General features: G+C 41.1%; 1 protein-coding gene across 1 annotated transcript in view; it reads left to right on the top strand.

The window, feature by feature from the left end:
• The window catches only part of LOC309401155 (sodium channel protein type 5 subunit alpha-like), a 97,929-nt gene extending 76,115 nt beyond the window's left edge, over nucleotides 1-21,814 (top strand). Inside the window, exons 19-25 of the mRNA XM_081970180.1 lie at nucleotides 1,808-1,930; nucleotides 8,827-9,108; nucleotides 10,218-10,271; nucleotides 15,441-15,578; nucleotides 16,212-16,316; nucleotides 17,635-17,905; nucleotides 19,454-21,814. Of these exons, the coding sequence (XP_081826306.1) occupies nucleotides 1,808-1,930; nucleotides 8,827-9,108; nucleotides 10,218-10,271; nucleotides 15,441-15,578; nucleotides 16,212-16,316; nucleotides 17,635-17,905; nucleotides 19,454-20,709 (2,229 nt within the window). The 3' untranslated portion in view covers nucleotides 20,710-21,814. The remainder of the gene's footprint in view (nucleotides 1-1,807; nucleotides 1,931-8,826; nucleotides 9,109-10,217; nucleotides 10,272-15,440; nucleotides 15,579-16,211; nucleotides 16,317-17,634; nucleotides 17,906-19,453) is intronic.
• Nucleotides 21,815-22,290: the final 476 nt, after the last annotated feature.

Here is a 22,290-nt window from a genome sequence, read left to right as displayed (position 1 = left end):
AACTGCGTAATAGAATACAAATGCCTCTTGACTTACAATCATTTGTTTAGTGACCATTTCAAGTTACAACAGCCCTGAAAAAAGTTACAACCGGTCTTTACACTTAGAGCTGTCGTAACGTCCCCACAGTCACACGATCAACATTTGGGTGCTTAGCAACCAGTATGTATTTGCCATGTTGCAACGTCTTGGGGATCAGTCGATCACCATTTGTGACCTTTCCAGCCAGTTTCTGACAAGCAAAGTCAATGGGGGAAACTGGATTTGCTTAATGACCGCACAACAACTGCAATGGTTTGTTTAAGAATCTGAACTTTTAAGAAAAGTTCATAAAATTGTGTAAAACTCACCTATCTCTACAGCAGAATACTCACTAATCTGGATATTCATGCTAAATTAACTAATGCAAGATTGGAGAAATACTAGATAATACCTCATTGGTCCATTCTTAAGGTGACCAACTTTTTTACAATGAAAAGGAGGACAAATAAATTGGAAAAAATATATCGTAAAGAAAAGAAATATTTTATTCATTGCAACAATAATACACTAAAATATGATATATGCATAATAAAACATTTGCAACATTTTATATTGTAATTATGCTTACATGCATGTTAATTATTATTTAAATGAGTACTTTCCATTGAATTAATATTTTTTGTCAATGTATTATCTTCTAACAATATATTGGAAATATCTGAACAAGAAATATCCTTCATATTGAATTTTACGGCAAGTGCTGCAGCTAGAGTATCAACATTCAATCTCGATTTCTCACTTGTCGAAAAATCATTGGCAATTGAAAAAAACTCTTTCAACTGCTGCATTAGTTCCAGGGCAGCACAACGTAAATTGAACAAGTATAAATAAATGTTCACATGGAATATGTTCATTTTTGAAATGGCTGAAAATATCCACCCATCTTTTATCAATTTCAACATGTTGATTTTCCCATTGTATTAATTTTTCAGAATTTAAATATACATTCAGTCTTCTAATTTCTTCAAAGAGACAATTGTTGTCTATTTTAATGTCTAGCATTTCTTTAGATAAAAATTCAACACAAGATTCAATATCTGTTCAATATACTTGCGATGAAGTAAAAAAAACACCATTAAAAACTGTTTAATAAAATACTTCACATAACGCGCAACAGATTAGCCTTCAAATATCAAAAAGGAGGACATGTAGGAGGACACTTTTCAAGGGAGGACAGAACTTACAAAAGAAGGACTGTCCTCCCTAAAGGAGGACGGTTGGTCACCTTACCATTCTTCATATTTTGAAAAATCAAATCGTACTGTACCCTTTCAAGATGCCCCCTTTTAATAGTTATGTAGAAAAGTATTTAAGGGATGCGGTGGCTCAGTGGTTAAGATGCTGAGCTTGTCGATCAGAAAGGTCAGTTCGAATCCCTAGCACCACATAACGGAGTGAGCTCCCATTACTTGCCCCAGCTTCTGCCAACCTAGCAGTTCGAAAGCATGTAAAAGTGCAGGTAGAAAAATAGGGACCACCTTTGGTTGGAAGGTAACAGCGTTCCGTGCACCTTCGGCATTTACTCATGCTGGCCACATGACCACAAAGACATCTTCAGACAGTGCTGGCTCTTTGGGTTTGAAACAGAGATGAGCACTGCCCCCTAGAGTCAGGAACGAGTAGCACATATATACAAGTGGAACCTTTGCCTTTACCTAGAAAAGTATCAGTTGGTTTGCCCTTAGCACAGGAGGAGGCAAAATGCATGGTAAATTAAAAGCATATAGTAATGCCTTTCAATTCATCTTCCTACTTTCTCTTTTAGATCTCCTTGATAACTCTTATAGCACCTTTGCTTGGAAAATCAGAGATGGGGCCCATGAAATCTCTCCGTACATTGCGAGCTCTGCGACCGCTAAGAGCTCTGGCTCGATTTGAAGGGATGCGGGTAAGAGGAACGAAAACCGCTGTTTTTTTAAGCAGCTTCAGAATTATTGCTACAAATGTGAGATGATCAGAGGATCACAGCAGAGATTTCCCTAAAGGGCGATTAATCTTATAATTAATCTTATTAATAAATGCAGCACACATTAAACAAAAATGAATAGACAGAGTTTTGGTCATATCCTTTTAAAAAAGAGATTGGGCAGACACTTTGTCCGGAATCTTATAGGTCAGTATTGGTGAACTTTTTTTGGCACTGAGTGCTGAAACGGGGATGTGCGCACACATGCGCCCCTGCGTGCCGAAAACCAGAAGAGCAGCCACCAGGTGTGCATGCATGTTCCAGTAAGATGATCTACCGGTTTTTGGCACATGCATGCACCCCGGTAAACTAGTCTTCTGGTTTCTGACACCCATGCATCCGCGAAGACCAGCTGACCGGTGCGCATGAGCATGCCGGAAACCAGAATATCATCTTTCCAGCATGCACATGTGCATCAGATGGATGCTCTTCCAGTTTCCAGTGCTTCTGCGCATCTGAAACCAGCTGGCCAGTGCGCTGGAACCTGGAAGAGCAACGGGCGACAGCTTGTGTGACCAGAGAGATGGCTCTGCGTGTCACTTTCACCATTATGGTGAAAGTTATAGGGTCTTCTGCTTGAGCAGGGGGTTGGACTAGAAGACCTCCAAGGTCCCTTCCAACTCTGTTATTCTGTTCTGTTATTCCGTCCCATAAAGCCCAAAGAATGTCTGGAATACTATAGGATCTCCTGCCAAGGGCAGGAGGGTTCGATTAGACCTCCAAGGGCACTTCCAACTCTGCTATTCTGTAATTTTTTGGCTATGCCCTAGAACCCTTTGCATTAATGACTTTTGGGTAGATGGCAGATTTTTTGTTTTTAGTGCATGGCATGTCATGCCTGCAAGCCATCTTTTCTTTTTGGACTTCAGGCCTGCCACATTTTCTATGTGGGAAAATGGGGTGGTGGTGGTTATATGGAGCTGGGTGATATGTAGCCATAATAACATTCTTCTTAGAAAGCCAAGGTCATCCTTGTCTCTGCACCTGGCCAAATCTGGATGGGAGGAATCTGTCTTCATGGCAGTGGAAGATTGGACCATGTGATGGACTTGTGGGTATTGGGGCAGGATTTTGAACTTTCAACTGGGTGGGGAAAACTGGAAGCTTACAGATTCGGGTTTTTCCCTGGTGAGCCGACATGACATCTCTAATAAATTGGAACTTTGAGGAAATACAAGCCTCAGAGTTCTATTTCGTTGGGGGTGTTTTTTGGAACCCTGATATTAACCCGAATCTCCATATAATCCCCCCTCCCATTTTCCCACAGTAGAAAGTGTGCATCATGCATCACTGATATACACCACTAATAAAACATATTATACATACACACACAAGAATAAGTTTAAGTAGAGCATCAGCAAATATACTGTATGTATAGCATATGACTGAGCTGTGGAATATAGGTAGAAGGAATAAGGAACAGCAAGATAGTAACATGAAATTCCCTAATTTGCACAGAGATAAGGTGAGGAAAAGATTAGCTGGTCCCAAAGGTGCTTTTTCAAAAGGCAGCTGGACATTCTTCGTTTCTCCTTGAAGATGTTGGGCTAGGAGACATCTAAGGTCCCTTCCAACTCTACAGTTCTGTTCCGTTCTGATGTTTCGCTTCTCATCCAAGAACCTTCTTCAGTTCTGAAGAACTGAAGAAGCTTCCTGAATGAGAAGCGAAACATCCTCAAGGAAGAACGAAGGCAGTCCAGCTGCCTTTTGAAACAGCATCTTTGGGACAACCATGACCTGGATTAGACTGAGAATCTCCACAGAAAAGAGCTTTGCGTGTTCAGATGTGTAAGGTTACAAAAAAAAAAAAAAGGACATGATATTGGTTTCTTAGTCTGGTCTACCTCATCAGGCTTTCTAAAAGAAATGGAGTACGGAGCAATGGAGTGTGCAGGAAAGAAGTCTTCTGTATTCAACCCAATTTCTTCCAATTGCTTTGAATATTTTGAATATTTACCATGTCAGCAGACAGTGAACATGAAACTGATTAAAACTATGAATTAAAACGGCATCAGTTCATCTCCACCGAGATCAGCAATAGAACCTTAGAATGATTTTCCTTTATCTTAGAATAGAATAGAATGGAATAGAATAGAATAACAGAGCTGGAAGGGACCTTGGAGGTCTTCTAGTCCAACCCACTGCTTAGGCAGGAGACCTAACACCACTTCAGACAAATGGCTACCCAACCTCTTCTTAAAAACTTCCAGTGTTGGAGCATCTCTTCTAGTTTGCTGTTGCTTTTGACATATATTCCAAGGAGCTGTTTTTGATTACTTACGTGCTTAATAGTTCAATTCCGAATTGCTAAGAGGATATACGCCTCCAATATATCCCAATATACAGTCGTTTCTGTGGAACATCCCTAACAAATTGCCATGGCATTAACAAAGATGATAATGCTAGTTGCAGTACAGGTGAACTTTCCATTCTAGATGTACTTTGTTGAATTAGACACTAATCCTGCTCATAATCTCGTAACCATAGCTTACTTACAGTTTACTTACAAATAGGGGTAAGCGGTGATGCTGAATATGTATACTAAATCCATAACTGAACTTAGAAAAATGTCGAAATCATATTGCATTGCCACAAGTTATTTTTTCCTACTGTTGATAAAATGCAATGGAATATAAGCCACAGGTAATCCTCTCTTACTGACCACAACTTGACTGGCAGTTTTGTTCTGAAGCAAAATGGCTGTAAATTGAAAAGACATCTCATCATGCTGACTTATTATGGCAGTCCTTGCTGGAATCGTTTTTAAGTAGGATGTCATGTGACCCTAGCTTGCAACTTCCTGCTGGCTTCCCCATTGACAGGATTTTACTCGTTAGAAGCCGGCCGTGAAAATTGGAAATGATGATCATGTGACCTGTGACCATTGTAATTGTGTGCTGGTCACCTCAATCAGAAATCATGTGACCATAGGAGACACTGTGAGAACTGCAACTTCCAGGTCCGGTCATAAATTGCATCATTCAGCACCATCATTGAATAGTTACTGAACAAGCAGTGAATAAATGCGGACAACTTGTATATTTTTCTCTTACATTAAATAGCTTTCTAGTAAATTATACCATCTGTATAAAAGGTAATATCTTATTTCATCAGTGTTTGTTCGGTGAATAATTTAAACAAACCACAGAGAAATTTTAAAGCACATCATGATATCTTAAATCTATTTTATACTTAATTGGGAGCCCTTGGCCTCAGAGGTCACCCTGGATTGATAGAAACGAGATTATGTTCATGTATATAATAACTGAGCTAAAGCAATTTAGCCTCAGCAGAGTAGAGAATCAAAAGTGCTAACAAAGATCATGAACTCTGCCAGAGTAAATGATGTCGCACATGGAAACTAAAGGCTGCAATCCTTAAAGTAATTATTTTAAAGTGGTCCAGACAATGAGGCTACTTCAGAGATGATCCTCTCTCTATAACAGTGATGGTGGACCTTTTTGTCACCGAGTATCGAAAAGGTCACGTGGAAACGTTGCTTGTCAGGACCACACTCTGAAAAAGCCAAACTTCTGGGTTTCCAGCGCACATGCGCACCCAACAATCAGCTGGTTTTTGGCACTGCCATGCATGCAAAGGATAGCTGATCGTTGCATGCGCATGGGTGCCAGAAACATGAAAGACAAATAGGCAAGGCCGTGCATGCTGCATAGCTTCGCATCCCATTTTGGGCACGCACACCCTAGTTTCGCCATCACGGTGCTATAATATTTGACTACAGAAAGCACTGAAATTAGCAATGCTGCTGAACTAAGTATTCTGAAGTGTGTATGAACCTCTCTTTCAATTTGAGGCAATCCTCTATGGGAAATCTTCCCCATTCATGGTTTAGTCCAGACTGCCCAGTGTTTTCCAAAATTGGCAACAATATGGTTGTAATTTGAGGACTATGCATATTATGTTTCTCCCAACGGCCAACTCAGCTACTCCCAGACAGGAGAGGTGAAGCCCTCCCTCCTTCTACTGTTATACCACACAAACACAACACACTGAGAACTGATTTCCCAATGGATCTCCTAATCTCATTTAACTTTTATTTTAAACTAGCCGATAACCTGACATTGCCCGGGATTTATAGGGGAGAAATGTCCGGACCAAACATAATTTCTAATGTTGGATTTTCCATCTTACCAGAGGGAGCCCCCTGGTGGAGTACTGTGAAGCTGTTACTATGGCAACTCCACTGCGCTGTACAATAGAAGCCATTTTATGGCAGTACAGTAGAAGCCATTTTAAGGCACAACAGCCTTTATCTAAACAGAACACACAACCCGAGGAGTGTTAAGGCTGACTTACCCCCACAGTATTTTTCTCCAGAGAATAAGTCATCTGTTTACCAAGTTTGGTTGAAATTGCTCAAGGCATTCCAGAGTTATGTTGGTACACACACACACACACACACACACACACACACACACACAGAGCTATTTTTATAAAATAGATGAAGACGACAAAGGCTATCAAATCTGATTCTGATGGGTGATTTCTAAGAGCTTAGGAGCATCCAGTAAGGGAAGCAAACCATCTCTACAGTTGTGAACTTTTTAGAGCTTTACTTTTGTCACTAGGGTGCAGAATGGAGATTGCCACCAGGCATTCACAGAGTTACAACATTAACTTAGAACAATGCTAAAGAAGTGGGTGGATTTCCTAACATGCTGGTAGAGGATTCTTGGAGCTGAAGTTCACACAGCATAAAATTGCCTTGGTTGAGAAACACTGCAGTACAGATAGTCCTTGACTTATGACCGGTAATGGAACCTGCCCATTACGGTTGTAAGTTGTGATGGTGGTAAACACAGTCATCCATGTGACTGATCTGATTATATGACCTTTTCTGGGGGTGGCAGTGGTAATTATGTAAATGCCAAAGTGGTTAGGAAAATCTATTCTTTGCTGTGAGGTGTTTTTGCTGAAAAACAGAAGTAAATGCCAGTTTTTGATTTTTTTTAAAAAAGTGACATGACCATGGGATGATGCAAATGTGGACAGGTTGCTGAGTGCCTGACATATAGTCATGTCACTGTGAGAAGAAGAACCTGGTCATCAGAACTCTGGGACTGGATCATGAATACTTTTGAGATAGCATCAAGATCACGTGAAGTGCTAATACCACTTTATAAGGCCTTGGGAAGGCCACACTTGGGATACTGCATCCAGTTCTGGTCGCCACGATGTAAAAAAGATGTGGAGACTCTAGAAAGAGTGCAGAGAAGAGCAACAAAGATGATTAGGGGACTGGAGACTAAAACATATGAAGAACGGTTGCAGGAACTGGGTATGTCTAGTTTAATGAAATCCCTTCATGGATTACTGTCTTGTTGGTGCGAAAGGGCTTGCGTAGCAGGGCCACCCAAGATGGACAGTAATAGCAGAGGGCTCTGACAAAACCTGATCCACTGGAGAAGGAAATGGCAACCCACTCTGGTATCTTTGCCATGAAAACCCCATGGACAGCATTGTCCATAGGGTCACAATGGGTCGGACACAACTTCTCAACTAACAACAATAATAACAACAAGTCTGATGAAAAGAAGGACTAGGGGAGACATGATAGCAGTGTTCCGATATCTCAGGGGTTGCCCCAAAGAAGAGGGAGTCAAACTATTCTCCAAGGCACCTGAGGGCAGAACAAGAAGCAATGGGTGGAAACTAATCAAGGAGAGAAGCAACTTAGAACTGAGGAGAAACTTCCTGACAGTTAGAACAATTAATCAATGGAACAGAAGTTGCCTCCAGAAGTTGTGAATGCCCCAACACTGGAAGTCTGTAAGAAGATGTTGGATAGCCATTTGTCTGAAATGGTATAGGGTCTCCTGCCTAGACAGGGTGTTGGACTAGAAGACCTCCAAAGCACCTTCTAACTCTATTCTATTCTAGAGAAGGGGAATCTGTCATTGCTTCAAACAGTGACTTTGTGACCAGTGGAGAAAGTGAAAACAGTTTGGGGATATTTCAATTGGAAGGTTCTTAAGAGATTTAAATTTAATAGTTGGGGCAATGGGGTCGCACAATGATTCTGAACAAATGGTTGTGGTTGATTGATGGGAGAGGGTTGGCTCCTACGTGAGGTAATCTGCGCTGTGATTGGCTGCTGTGGGTGCGGAGGGGGGGGCTCCTTTTTTTCTGATGCTCCTGGTTGCCTGATTTTCTTGTTCGCTGCATATATAGATGTAAAAGATATATTTATTTATATAAAACTTTGTGTCAGCGTCTTTGACTTCATTTGGACACCTGCTGCACAATTTTCTGACAAAGGTGATACCTACGTCTTTAAAAGAATGATGAAGAGGATTTTTAAAGCTGGATTTGAATAACATTTAGTTTTTAAAAATATTGGTATTAGAGGATTTAGATTTACAGATACTGCAATTAAGAGAGGCATCAATTTAAGTTCCAATTTTCTTCCTTCCCTTCCTTCTCTCTCTCTATTTCCTTCTTTCCTCCATATCTCTCTCCTCCCTTCCTCCGCTCCCCTCCCTCCCTCTCTTCCCCCTCCCTCTCTCCTCCCCCTTCCCTCTCTCCCCCTCCCTCCTCTCCTCCCTCTCCCCTCCCCTCTCTTCCTCTCCTCCCTTCCCTCCCTCTTCTCACTCCCTCTCTTCCCCTCCTCCCTTTCCTCCCTCTCCTCAATCCCTCCTCCCTACCTCCTCCCCTCCTCCCTCTCTTCCCCTCCTCCCTTCCCCTCCTCCCTTCCCTTGCTCCCTCCTTCCCTCTCCCCGCCTTCCCCCTCCCTCTCCTCCCACCATCCTCTCCCCTCCTCCCTCTCTCATTCCTTCCTCCCTCCTTTCCTTCTGCAGGTGGTGGTCAATGCATTGCTTGGAGCCATTCCTTCCATTATGAACGTGCTGCTTGTCTGCCTGATTTTTTGGCTCATCTTTAGCATTGTCGGAGTCAGCCTGTTTGCCGGAAAATTTGGAAAATGCATTAACCTGACTGAAACAAATAGCCTTATCAACGAAAGTGTTATTAGTCAGAAGTTAGATTGCAGGATTAAAAACAGCACAGGACAACTGTATTGGACCACCGTTAAAGTGAATTTTGATAATGTTGGCCTAGGCTATTTGGCTCTTCTTCAAGTGGTAGGTTCAAGCAATTTGTGCAATCTTTCTCTCTTCCATCTACACAGTCCTATCTGACCTCTTGCAGATTTATCCCCCTGTCCCAGCCATAATTTAGTTACATGCTTATTTAACTTGTACTCTGCTTTTCATGCAAGTTTTAGAAGTAGATGAGCTGGTCAACCAATAGTCCCAGACATGGTTTTTCTTCTTCTTCATGCACTAATATTCTTTGTGGCAAATGCATCAAACTTGGATTCTGCAGGAAAAGAGCCTTCAAGTTTAATGTTACAATAAAAGTATATACAATTGGTCCTTGCACTTAGGACTGTCACAGCATCCGCAGGATCAATTCTGGGAGTTGAAGCCCACAAGTCTTAAAGTGGCCAAGCTTGGACATCCCAGATCTAAGCTAAAAGGTCAGCATCTTCTGGACTTTTGGCTGGTCTCAGAAGCTAAGTAGGTTTAGTCTGGGTTAGTACTTAGTTGAGACTCTATTTAGGAATCTCAAAAACGTAGATTTCCCCAGAAATTAAATAATCCTAGAAGGCAACAATAGAGTGGTAAGCTTCCTAAGAAAAGTCTATGGATAGAAATCTCTAGAACTGGGGTCTTTGCTGGCTGGGGAATTCTGGGAGTTGAAGTCCGCCAGGCTTAAAGTTGCCACGGTTGGAGACCCCTGCTCTAGAAGACAAACATAACTTCTGGAAATTCTTATATTTTTCTAATTCAGAAGCCACAGGTGTCTATTTTTAACCAATACATTTTTATTTTTTTTAAATCAAAGTGTTAAAATATGTATGTACATGTATGCAAATATTCATGTATATGGTTGTTTGTGCATTTATTTTCTTTTTATGTGTGTGTGTGTGTGTGTGTGTGTGTGTCTGTTTTCTAGTCCCGCGTTGTTTTTATATTTTTTTCTCTTTTGGAGCTTGCATTTTAATGTTTTGAAATATAAAATAAAAATGTATTGGTTAAGAAAGAAGAAGCCACATGCGTGATTATCTCCAAAGTATTCTGAATGGGAACTAATTGAAAGCCTTCAGTTCCTTACCATTTGCCTATTGTCCAACAGCTTATTTATATTGCAGCAATTATTTCATCATTTTTAAAAAAATTTCTTTTAGGCAACTTTCAAAGGTTGGACGGACATAATGTATGCAGCAGTTGATTCAACAGGAGTAAGTTCTAGACAAATTTATTTTCTACTTCTTGTGTTAATTCTAACCAACGGTTCCCTTCTCTGTCCAGTTGGAATGCAATATAAAGGCATATTTCAAGAACTAGTTTGGCCTAGTGGTTAAAGCAACAGGCTAGTCCCGCCCAGGCATGACAGTTGGCTGGGGGACTTTGGTCCAATCACCAGGAGTCTGTGAGTTTCAGTCCTTCCCCCGGCATGGAACCTGGCTATTTGGGCCAATCAGCAGGAGGTGGTGAGTTCTAATCCCACCGTTGGCATGGAAGCCGCTAGATGACTTTGGACCAGTCATTCTTCTTTACCCAAATAGGAGGAGAAAGGAATATCTTTGTAGCTTATTTATAAAAATAATAAAGATGGAGATATTTAAAAAGTAAGTTACATAAATAAATAAAACCTGTTCGCGTCACAATTAATGTCAGATGAAATATGAGGCTGTCCCTTGGCTCTGTGGAGGATAGTGACATCCTGATGCTTTCTAAAGCTATCTTTACACTATATGTGCATAACTTGGTAAGAAAGAAAATATGTACGTAGTTTAGGCAAACCGTTCTAAATTTACAATTTGCCCTTGAAGAAACTCTTCTCACACTACCAAAACATGTGACTAATATGAACACTAAAATAGGGGGTGGGAGTTTGTGGTATATTCTTATGGGAATCCAGTTAGTCTGTTTTCCCTCAACTTCACCCCAATACAAATATTGCCATTTAGACAACCGACAAGTGCCAAGCAGGAAACATGGTTATGTAAGATCATTCTGGTGTATACTAAAGCCACATTAACAGTTCAATAACTCAGAGAGGGCCCCTCGGCAGCTTCTTGCTGCATCCATTAGGCAGCTGTGGGCTATGCTGTTCCTTAACTGATCATTTTCTAAATAGTTTCTCTTCGCTTGGTCTATCAAGGTCATTTCCACATCCCATTACCGTTACCGGCAGTGCAGTTGTGAAAGGTTGGACTTCCTCAGCTCCTGTATAAAGGTGCAGGTTCCCTCTGTCTTCTTGTGTTCTGACTCTAGGGGGCAGTGCTCATCCCCATTCACTAGCTGAGGGAGCCAGCGCTGTCCGAAATTGCTTCTGTGGTCACGTGGCCATCGTGACTGCACCAAGCGCATAGAACATTGTTGCCTTCACACCAAAGTGGTACCTTACTGGTATATATTTGCATTTGCATGCCAACGGCTGAGTGCGCAGGAGCTGGGGCGAGTAACAGGGGCTCACCCTGTCGTGCAGAGCTCAAGTCCCACTTTCCATCTGCCAAGCTCAATGCCTTACTCAGCTGCAGGAACCCCACTCCCATCGTGCCTGCCTTCACAATTTTGACTTTTGCTCTAAAGTTTCTGGCCTATGCAGCTTATTTCTTGGGTTTTGGGGGGGAGGGATGAATATATATATATGAGGATCCGGGAATGTCATAGGAGGCAAAATGCAAGCCTTCCAGGACATATGCAAAACAAGCTATCCCTCCTATCCAAAACCTATTTGAGATTCAGTCATATACTGGTATAAAATGGGATTGTATTATATTGTGTTTGGGCAGCTAAATTCTTCCTGTTGTTGAATTCGGTGCCTGAGGCACAGAATTTGTAAGGAACACAAGTATAGACACTCCAGAATCAGAAATGCAATTAGAAAGATAACTGGAGGAAGGGAGAGATTCTGCTGTTTGTTTGTTTTTCCAAAATGGGGAACTGGATCCCAGTACATCTCCTTCTCCAATCCAGTCTTATTAACCAAATGGAGAGTGATGTGGGAAGCAGAGGTGGTGTTCAGCAGGTTCTGACCAGTTCTGGAGAACTGGTGGCAGAAATTTTGAGTAGTTCAGAGAACCAGTAAATACCACCTCTGATTGGTCCCGCCCCATCTATTCTCTGCCTCCCGAGTCCAAGCTGATCTGGAGGGAATGGGGATTTTGCGGTATCCTTTCCCTGGAGTGAGAATGGAGATTTTACAGTATCCTTCCCCTGCCCCAACCAAGCCATGCTCACAGAATTTTTTTTTGAATCCTACCACTGGTGGGAATCCAAGATAAACAAAGTGTTCCTAAAGCCAAATTGCTCTTTTATTTGTTTATTTCTATCCCATCTTTATATTTTATTTAAAATTAGTGGACAAGAGGGATGTCATCGATATAGTTTACTTGGACTTCAGTAAGGCTTTTGATAAGGTAGACCATAACCTACTACTAGATAAAGTAGAAGAATGTGGGTTGGACAGCATCACCACCAGATGGATTCATAACTGGCTGACCAACCGCACTCAACGTGTAATCCTCAATGGAACTGCATCTACATGGAGGGAAGTATGCAGTGGAGGCTCTGTTTTAGGCCCAGTACTCTTCAACATCTTCATCAATGATTTGGATGAGGGAATAAAGGGGAACTCATCAAATTTCCAGATGACACCAAGCTGGCAGGAATAGCCAACACTCCAGAAGATTGGCTTAAGATACAGAAGGATCTTGACAAACCTGAACATTGGACACTCTAACAATATGAAATTCAATGGTGAAAAGAGTAAGGTTCTACATTTAGGCAACAAAAACGAAATGCACAGGTAGAGTATAGGTGGTACCTTGCTCAACAGTAGTAACTGTGAAAGGGATCTTGGACAACCATTTAAATATGAGCCAGCCGTGTGCAGCAGCTGCCAAAAAAGCCAACACAGTTCTAGGCTGCATAAATAGAGGGATAGAATCAAGATCACGTGAAGGGTTAATACCACTTTATAAGGCCTTGGTAAGGCCACACTTGGAATACTGCATTCAGTTCTGGTCGCCACAACGTAAAAAAGATGTGGAGACTCTAGAAAGAGTGCAGAGAAGAGCAACAAAGATGATTAGGGGACTGGAGACTAAAACATATGAAGTACGGTTGCAGGAACTGGGTATTTTTAGCTTAAGAGAAAGAAGGACTAGGGGAGACATGATAGCATTGTTCCAATATCTCAGGGGTGAGAAGAGGGAGTCCAACTATTCTCCAAGGCACCTGAGGGTAGAACAAGAAGCAATGGGTGGAAACTAATCAAGGAGAGAAGCAACTTAGAACTGAGGAGAAACTTCCTGACAGTTAGAACAATTCATCAGTGGAACAGAAGTTGCCTCCAGAAGTTGTGAATGCCCCAACACTGGAAGTCTTTAAGAAGATGTTGGATAGCCATTTGTCTGGAATGGTATAGGGTTTCCTGCCTAGGCAGGGGGTTGGACTAGAAGACCTCCTAGGTCTCTTCCAACTCTGCTAATGTATTGTATTGTATTTATTATTTTTACAACTAATAGGACGCAAACGTGTCCAAAATACGCTCCTCCTCCTTTTTTTTCTGCACCACAACAATCCTATAAAGTTGGTTGGGCTCAGAGAGAGGAACTGGCCCAAAATCACTCAGCTGCCCAAAGTCACCCAGTTGTTTTTCATGCCTAAGGCAGAACTAGAACTCTCCCTCTCCTGATGATTGGTCCAAAGTCACACAGCTGGATTTCACATCTAAGTTGGAACTAGAACTCACAGTCTCCTGATGACTGGTGCAAAGTCCTGCAGGCATTTTCACGCCTAAGGCAGAAGTAGGACTCAGTGAAGTCATGTCACCTATGAGTTGATCCCCATTTGTGGGCACCTGGACATATCTGTGTCTTTTATTTGGTGAAGTATGGAAATGATTTGCTATTGCTTTATTTTGAGTTGTTTCCCCAACTCTTCCAACTTCCCAGACTAGCTCATATTATACAGATGTATGTACAATGTTCAGGTTGTTGTAATAAAAGAGCCAATTGAGAGAAGCTTAATGGAAAAGCTGAAGGCTTCAGATAAGCCAAAGTAGAAACTCAAGTTATTATGTAGGGCTTGCTAATTTTTTAAAATTAGTTTGACATTGCTAGCCTTCCTTGCAGTAATTGAATAATTACACAGTAATTACCCACTTGCAGATTCTTCCTCTTCAAACTGAGACTGAATTACTGTCTCCCCATAATTTCGGGAGCTTGAATTTTGAATAAAATTTGTGAGTTGAAAAAGATGCTATTGAACGAAGCCGTTGTTGTTGTCTATCCTAATGGAAAATAAAAGGCACACGTCTATTTTTGAAATGAAGCATCTTGGATTTAATATAACTTATACTTCTATTTGGCAGAAACAAGAGATCTAACCAGATTCATTGTGTCTGTTCTCCTGGAGCAATGGCAAGGGGGCACAGATAGTCCTCTGTTTATGGCCGTAAAATTGAATTTGGAATTGCAATCATAAGTTGGGCCAGTTATTAAATAGATCATCATGTGACTGACACAAATTGATGACATTTTAAAGCAAATTTGTGGTCATTAAATGAAGCTGTTCTTCTCAATGGGAAGATCTTTTGCCAGAAATTGGAAGTAAGCACCAGTTTAAAAAAAAAACACACTGTAAATTGTGGTCATATGACTGCATAATATTTGAGGGGCTGCCACAGAGAGGAGAGGATCAACCTATTTTCCAAAGCACCCGAAGGACAGACAAGGAACAATGGATGGAAACTGATCAAAGAGAGATTCAACCTAGAAATAAGGAGAAATTTTCTAACAGTGAGAACAATCAACCCATGGAATAGAAGTTGCCTTCAGAAGTTGTGGGAGCTTCATCACTGAAGGCTTTCAAGAAGAGAGTGCACTGCCATTTGTCAGAAGTGGTGTAGGGTCTCCTGCTTGGGGGGTGGGGGTGAGGTTGGACTAGATGACTTAAAAAGTCCCGTGGACCAGTTGCCAGTTGCCAACTGCCCAAAATGCAAATATACGACAGCAGGAATGGGGCCCACAGATGTTGGAACTTTGAATCTGGATGATAGGTATCTTTTGGGGGGTCCCTCATAACTCTGAATAGTGTTAAGCAACCAGTCGTAAACCGATGACTATCTGTAGAGATTAGATAATAGGAACTGTTGAAGTGTTTGCTTCCCGTTTCTACATGTCTCACAGTAATTGGTATGAGGTAATGAGAGACAGCACTTATCTTTATGTAATTGCGACCTGTGGAAAAATATTAATATCTGTGTTGATTCATATATTGGATCGCACTATGATGAGATTTTCTCAAGCAAACACAGCTCTTGACTAGCTATAAAGGGGTTTTTTTTCCCCTCCCTCCCAGTCTAAAAATCACATCTCTGTTCTTCATTTTTGCAGGTTGAGCAACAACCAAAATGGGAATACAACAAATATATGTACATCTACTTTGTGATTTTCATCATCTTTGGCTCTTTTTTCACTCTGAATCTTTTTGTGGGGGTCATTATTGACAATTTTAATCAACAAAAGAAAAAGATAAGTATCCACGTTTCTTGTCTTGCTTTGTGCCCCTGAATGGAAAAGAGAATCTCAAGAGTTATTAGGGTGCTACCAATGATTGACCCTTCTTATCAAGAAGTCAATTTATATTCATTTTTTCTCCTGTTAGCAGAAAGGGACTTAGTTTTTTTTTTACATAGAGTACTTGCAGATTCTTCCTCTACAGTTTTGGAGTAAATTTTGAAAAATGCTCAGTTTTCCATGAATGCCAGAGGAGAAAACCTTCTCAGTTTTATGTTCTCTCTCTCTTTTTTTTTGTGGGCAGGTGGGATGGAATGGGAAAATTTCAGTTCTATTATAGGGCAGTAAAATTGGAGCATGTACTGTATATTAGGAGGCAAAATACCATTGGGATGAAAACATTTCCATGTTTTTAATTCTTAGTTCTCAAAATAGCGAATCTGGAGCAGAGAACATCTTAGCTTTAGGACAACTTAAGGATTTCAATAGGATCAGCAAAGAGTTTTTGATTTGTTTGTAATAATTCAGCATGACTTCAGACAAAAAAGAAAAAAAAGAAACACGAGTGATGTTTCAAAAATAGAATGTTGGCTTTGAAACAATGCAAAATGCACTGTCAGTAGTATTTGTTGTGCTTTCCCCTTGTACTTCGGCGGACAAGACATCTTTATGACAGAAGAACAAAAAAAGTACTATAATGCTATGAAAAAACTGGGATCAAAGAAACCTCAAAAGCCTGTACCAAGGCCAATGGTAAGCATACTCTCCGAAGGTTTACCGTAGAATAACCTTGCAAAAATGAATAGGGCTACCAACTTCAAATCAATCTACTTTATCTGAAATGCTAGAGCAGGGGTGTCTGGGGAATTCTGGGAGTTGAAGTCCACAAGTCTTAAAGTTGCCAAGTTTGGACACCCCTGTGCTAGAGGGTCTCCTGCTTGAGCAGGGGGTTGGACTAGAAGACCTCCAAAGTCCCTTCCAACTCTGTTATTCTATTATTAGTCATGTTTAATGGACTGATGTATATCCATTTTTAAATAGGTTTTTTATTAAGTTTCATTATAAGATAAAAAATATAGAAGAAATAAAAATTAGGGAAAACAAGAAGAGGAAAGATGAAGCGGCAAAGAGAGAGAGAGAGAAAATGATTCCTGACCTTTGGGGGGGGGGAGATGCAGTAGATCACAAAGATAATACAAGCTCAGACTTTTGCTTTACATTTTACAAAGTTTGAAGCCAATTTTTAAATCATAGAATCCTAATCCTTGAAACCTCAGATCAGTGCAACTCACGCAACATAGTTATATGGGCAAACCTATGTGCCGCTGCTATGAAAATGAAAGCCTCTGGGTAGCCTTTAAGGGCAGCCCCATGTAGAGCGCATTGCAGTAATCCAGATGGGAAGGTAACCAATGAATTTTAGGGTTAAGATTATCCATTAGAAGTGGCATAAATTTCATTACAGACAGGAAAATCAAATTTTTCATCCACAAGCAATTCAGGAGACCTTTTTTCCAGGATTAGAGGAATGATCTTCTGCCCTAAAAGTACAGTAGGTTTTTCTTTTTCTCTTTTGCATCACAACTTCTCCTGTAATACAGGTAGTTCTCAACTTACAACAGTTCATTTAGAGACTGTTTGAAGTTACAAAGGCAGTGAAAACGGTCCTTGGTGCTATCTGAGCTTGGTTGTTTGTTTAAAGACATTGCATTACCTAACTAGGTAACATCATCAAATATCTGCAAGCAAACAGCCAAGCTGAGGAGCACAAAAGACCCCCACAGTCGTTGTTGTTGTTGTCGTCCTCCTCCTCTTCTCCCTTCCTCCTCCCCTCCTCCTCTCCTCCTCCACCACCACCACTACCATCGCCACCACCTCCTCTCAGCAAACCCCCCTCCCTTCTACCACTGATGATATTACCTAGTTGGGTCATGAAACAACTGCAAAATGACCAAATTCAGAGAGCTCCCCAGGGTTCATAGTTCAATCCTGAGCTACAAGTCTCTTCTGTTGATAACTCATCTTACAGTAAATCCTGAACAAGCATGTTTTCTCTCCTCCTTCCCTCTAGAACAAGTACCAAGGATTCCTTTTTGATATTGTGACTCACCAAGTGTTTGACATTGCCATCATGAGCCTCATCTGCCTTAATATGGTTACAATGATGGTGGAGGCAGATGAGCAGTCTCAGGAGAAGGTGCAAGTCTTGAACAAGATCAACATCCTCTTTATCACCCTGTTCACCATTGAGTGTGCCATGAAGCTGGTGGCCCTGAGACATTACTATTTTATCAATGGATGGAATATTTTTGATCTGGTGGTTGTGATCATGTCAATTGTAGGTAGGTTGAACTTCCTGGGTTGTTGTATTTTTCTTGGCATGCTAGCTAGAATTAAGCACCAAAAACATTTGAAGCCCCCTGCCTACTGAAATAAATGGTGTCAAGGGTTAAAGAAACATCTCCCTTGCAGCTCTTTGTTGTGCCCAGCTGGACACCACCATATGCCTACAGAGGCATTTTGATGTCCTCTTCTCTCCAAAGGGACAGGAGACCTATCGCCCTTGGTGCTATGGTCCAAACCCAACAAAGATCTCTCCAAAGATGTCCCCAAAACTTGCTCAAAGGAAGCAGATGTAGAATCTGAATGACCTTCTATGGGGATTAGCTGCCGGTTTGGTTCTGTTGGTATTTGCACAACCTCTCAATATCGTAGGTTACACTGGAAGGAGAGAGGAGGAGGAGGAGGAGGAGGAGGAGGAGAGAGAGAGAGAGAGAGAGAGAGAGAGAGAGAGAGAGAGAGAGAGAGAGAGAGAGAGATATTCTGGAGGAAAGCAGTAGTAAACTATTTCTATTGTTTCAAAGAAACTACATGGATTTGTGCATGAAGTGACTAGAACCAAGTTTGATTTAATTTATATGTTTTATATGGTGGACCATAGAACGACTATAAGTGACTCACAGATATATAAAGATAATAAAATACATTATGAATAAGAAAAAGCGAAAAAGAGAAGCTAAATAGAGGACTTCTAAAACATAGAGAACAAAATGGTCAACCAGTGAATGCAGTCTGTAAAGACAGGAGCTTTAGCTAGTCTAGCCTAAGGCTTGGGAGAACTGAAAGATTGAAGGAGATATTGCTTTAAGCAGATCAGGGTTCCATTGGTGCCAAGAAATTTTGGCCAAAGGCACTGGGAGGAAAAGAGCAGCCATGATCCTCCTTCACTGGGGAAACATATCATTCAGACCACGTGCGTTGAGTAACGTGACAGGGGTTGTGTTCTTTGAGATGTCTAGGGATGATTATCTTACCAAGGGACTTTAAAAGTGCACAGGTTTAACAGTACAGATTCATTAGACATTGCATTAGAAAAATTGCTTTGGTTTTAAAAGTTGCACTTATAAAGTATCCAGGTGTTATGATGCTCTACCAACATTTCCATGGAAACGCCATGGAGAGCTTGTTCGTTCTCTCTCTCTCTCTCTCTCTCTCTCTCTCTCTCTCTCTCTCTCTCTCCTCTCTCTCCCCCCTCTCTCTCCTTCCTTCCTTCCTTCCTTCCTTCCTTCCTTCCTTCCTTCCTTCCTTCCTTCCTTCCTTCCATGTTAGCCTATGAGCCGTGGTGGCGCAGTGGTTAGAGTGCAGTACTGCAGGCTACTGCAATTTGGCAGTTCGAATCTCACCAGGCTCATGGTTGACTCAGCCTTCCGCCCTTCCGAGCTGGGTCAAATGAGGACCCAGATTGTTGGGGGCAAGAGGCTGACTCTGTAAACCGCTTAGAGAGGGCTGTAAAAGCACTGTGAAGCGGTATATAAAGTTTAAGTGCTGTTGCTATTGCTATGTCAGCACTCACTGAGGAAGAATCTGATCCCTTTTTGCCTTCCTTTCAGGTAACGTTATTTCTGGGATTGTAGTCTCTTTCTCACCTACGCTTTTCCGGATGATCCGTTTAGTACGGATTGGACGAATCCTTCGGCTGATTCGATCCGCCCGAGGAATCCGGACCCTCCTTTTTGCCTTGATGATGTCTCTCCCTGCTCTGTTCAACATTGGCCTCCTGCTTTTCCTGGTGATGTTCATTTATGCCATCTTTGGCATGGCCAACTTTGCCTATGTTGTCAGGGAAGCTGGGATTGATGACATGTTCAACTTTGAGACCTTTGGGAACAGCATGCTCTGCCTCTTCCAGATCACGACTTCTGCTGGCTGGGATGGGCTCCTCAGCCCCATTCTGAACACCGGGCCTCCCTTTTGCAACCCAAAGCTCAACGTTCCTTCAACGTCTTCTAAAGGGGATTGTGGAAACCCCGCCGTGGGGATCATCTTCTTCGTGACTTACATCATCATATCTTTTCTCATTGTTGTGAACATGTACATCGCTGTCATTCTGGAGAACTTCAACGTGGCCACGGAAGAAAGCGCCGAGCCTTTAGGGGACGATGACTTTGAAATATTTTATGAGGTATGGGAGAAGTTTGACCCCAAGGCAACCCAATTTATTTCATATTCTGAGCTGTCTGACTTTGCACACGCTTTGGTGGATCCCTTGCGCATCCCTAAGCCAAACAAACTTGAGTTGATCGCAATGGATCTTCCCATGGTCAGTGAAGACAGAATCCATTGCTTGGACATTCTCTTTGCTTTCACCAAGAGGGTTCTGGGAGACTCTGGAGAGATGGACCTACTCAAGCAGCAGATGGAGGAGAGGTTCATGGCTGCTAACCCATCCAGGGCTTCACACGAACCAATCACCACCACCCTCCGTCGTAAGTATGAGGACACTTCGGCTATGGTCATCCAGAAAGCCTTCCGAAGTCATTTGCTTCAACGTTCCATGAAGCAGGCCTCATTCTTACACCGTCACCAAAACTGTGATGGAGACATCCTGGAAGAAGATGCTCCAGAAAAGGAAGGTCTCGTTGCCCTTTTGATGAATGAAACTTATATCCAAAATCTGGAAAAGTCTCAAACTCCGTCTTTGGAGTCTATCCCTCCCTCCTACCACAGTGTTGCAGGAGACCAGGATGGATATGATGATGAAGACCACAAGGGGTTTTGTGACCAGAAAACGTCAGAATCTTTTAAGATTGAGAAGCTTAGAGATGGTCAGCTGTCTCCCGATAAAGTCAAGAAATCCAATGTTTAATCAAGGACTTTGGAGCATAGTATTAAAGATAAATTGCAACACATACTGAGAAGAACTCATCTTAGTTATCTAAGAGTTGTTTATCTAACATTGAAACATTTAATATTTTTGACCATGTTAGGTTTCTGGCAGTTTGACAGCAAGATATTACAAACTGTGTTTCTAATTGATCTATTGGGAATCTGGTGGTCAAGCTGAGATTATAATTTCCTGGCTACCATTGAACTAAAATTCAGCTTCTTTTGTTCAACATGGATCAAGCTGGCAATCATAGAACTTTTTCAAATGTTTCGATTTCTGATCAGCTTCCAAATAATTCATAGTTGTGATTCTCTGGAACTCTTAACCAAGGAACCGTTTTGATGCACAAGCTACAACTCTCATAACCACCTTTGGATACTGTTTGAATGATATTTCCCATACTTTTTGTCTTCAATGAAAAAAAAATACAGATTTCTCTAAATCAAGTCCAGATTTCTCTATATCAAGAAGAAAACTTCTCAATTCTCAGATCTTTCTTTTGCATTTATTGGTGGTAACTGTGTGGTAAGATGGAAAGGTAATAAATTTAGCAAATAAATAAATAGATTTGGGGAAAGGACACTTACGAAAGAAAAATTTCTATGAAGAACACGAGGGTCAGCCAGATTGCTGCCCTAGAAGACTTTTATCTCATAATGAATCTTAAAAAATCATATTTTGAACTGTAATGAAATAATTTTGAATGGAGTCAGCAATGGTAGACTTACTTGCCATTCATTTACAGACGCTAATTTACAGGTTATGCAACGCTGCAACCTAATTGTTGATTTAAAATGATACGTAAAATGCCGCTGTTATTATTATTGCTGCTCTGATCATTTTCATTTTATGTTATATGGGTAATAAAATGTAACAGCTCTTTACAGAATAGCAAATATCAATCAATGATAATTAACTTCCCCAGGCACATTTTAATTTTAGTGTTCTCTTTTTATGACCAATATAGATTGCATGATTTTACTGATGGGATACTTCTACTGGAAATGCACTAATATACAATCTGATATGGCAAACGTATCTTAAATCATCATGGCATGTATATCAAGTATTGTAGCCATGTTACTACCACTGCTGTGAAACAATAAAGATATCAACAATCAAACATGTGTAGCCAAAACTAATTCTCCAGAAGTATTTTTTAGCAGTCACTAGTTTTTTATTTTTTTAACTCAGTATTGTAATATTATTTCAATTCTCTTCGTTATCCAACGAAGCAGATTTTATCTTGTATTGATAGTCTTCGATTTAATGACAACTGTTGGGGCCAAAATTTCTGTTGCTAAGCAAGGCAGCTGTTAAGTGAGTCACACCTGATTTTGTGACCATTTTGCCATGGTTTTTAAATGAATGATGCAGTCTTTAAATTAATCCAGCTTCCCACATTGACTTTGTTGGTTGAAAGCCACCCGGGAATGTTGCAAATGGTGATCACATGACCTCAAGACAATTGTTGTTGTTAGTTGCGAAGTCATGTCCAACCCATCGTGACCCCATGGACAACGTTCCTCCAGGCCTTCCTGTATTCTACCATCCCCCGGA

This window comes from Natrix helvetica (assembly GCF_964273705.1).
Source record: "Natrix helvetica genome assembly, chromosome: Z".
NCBI classification, from domain to species: domain Eukaryota; kingdom Metazoa; phylum Chordata; class Lepidosauria; order Squamata; family Natricidae; genus Natrix; species Natrix helvetica.
This window is presented reverse-complemented; position numbering and strand designations above follow the sequence as displayed.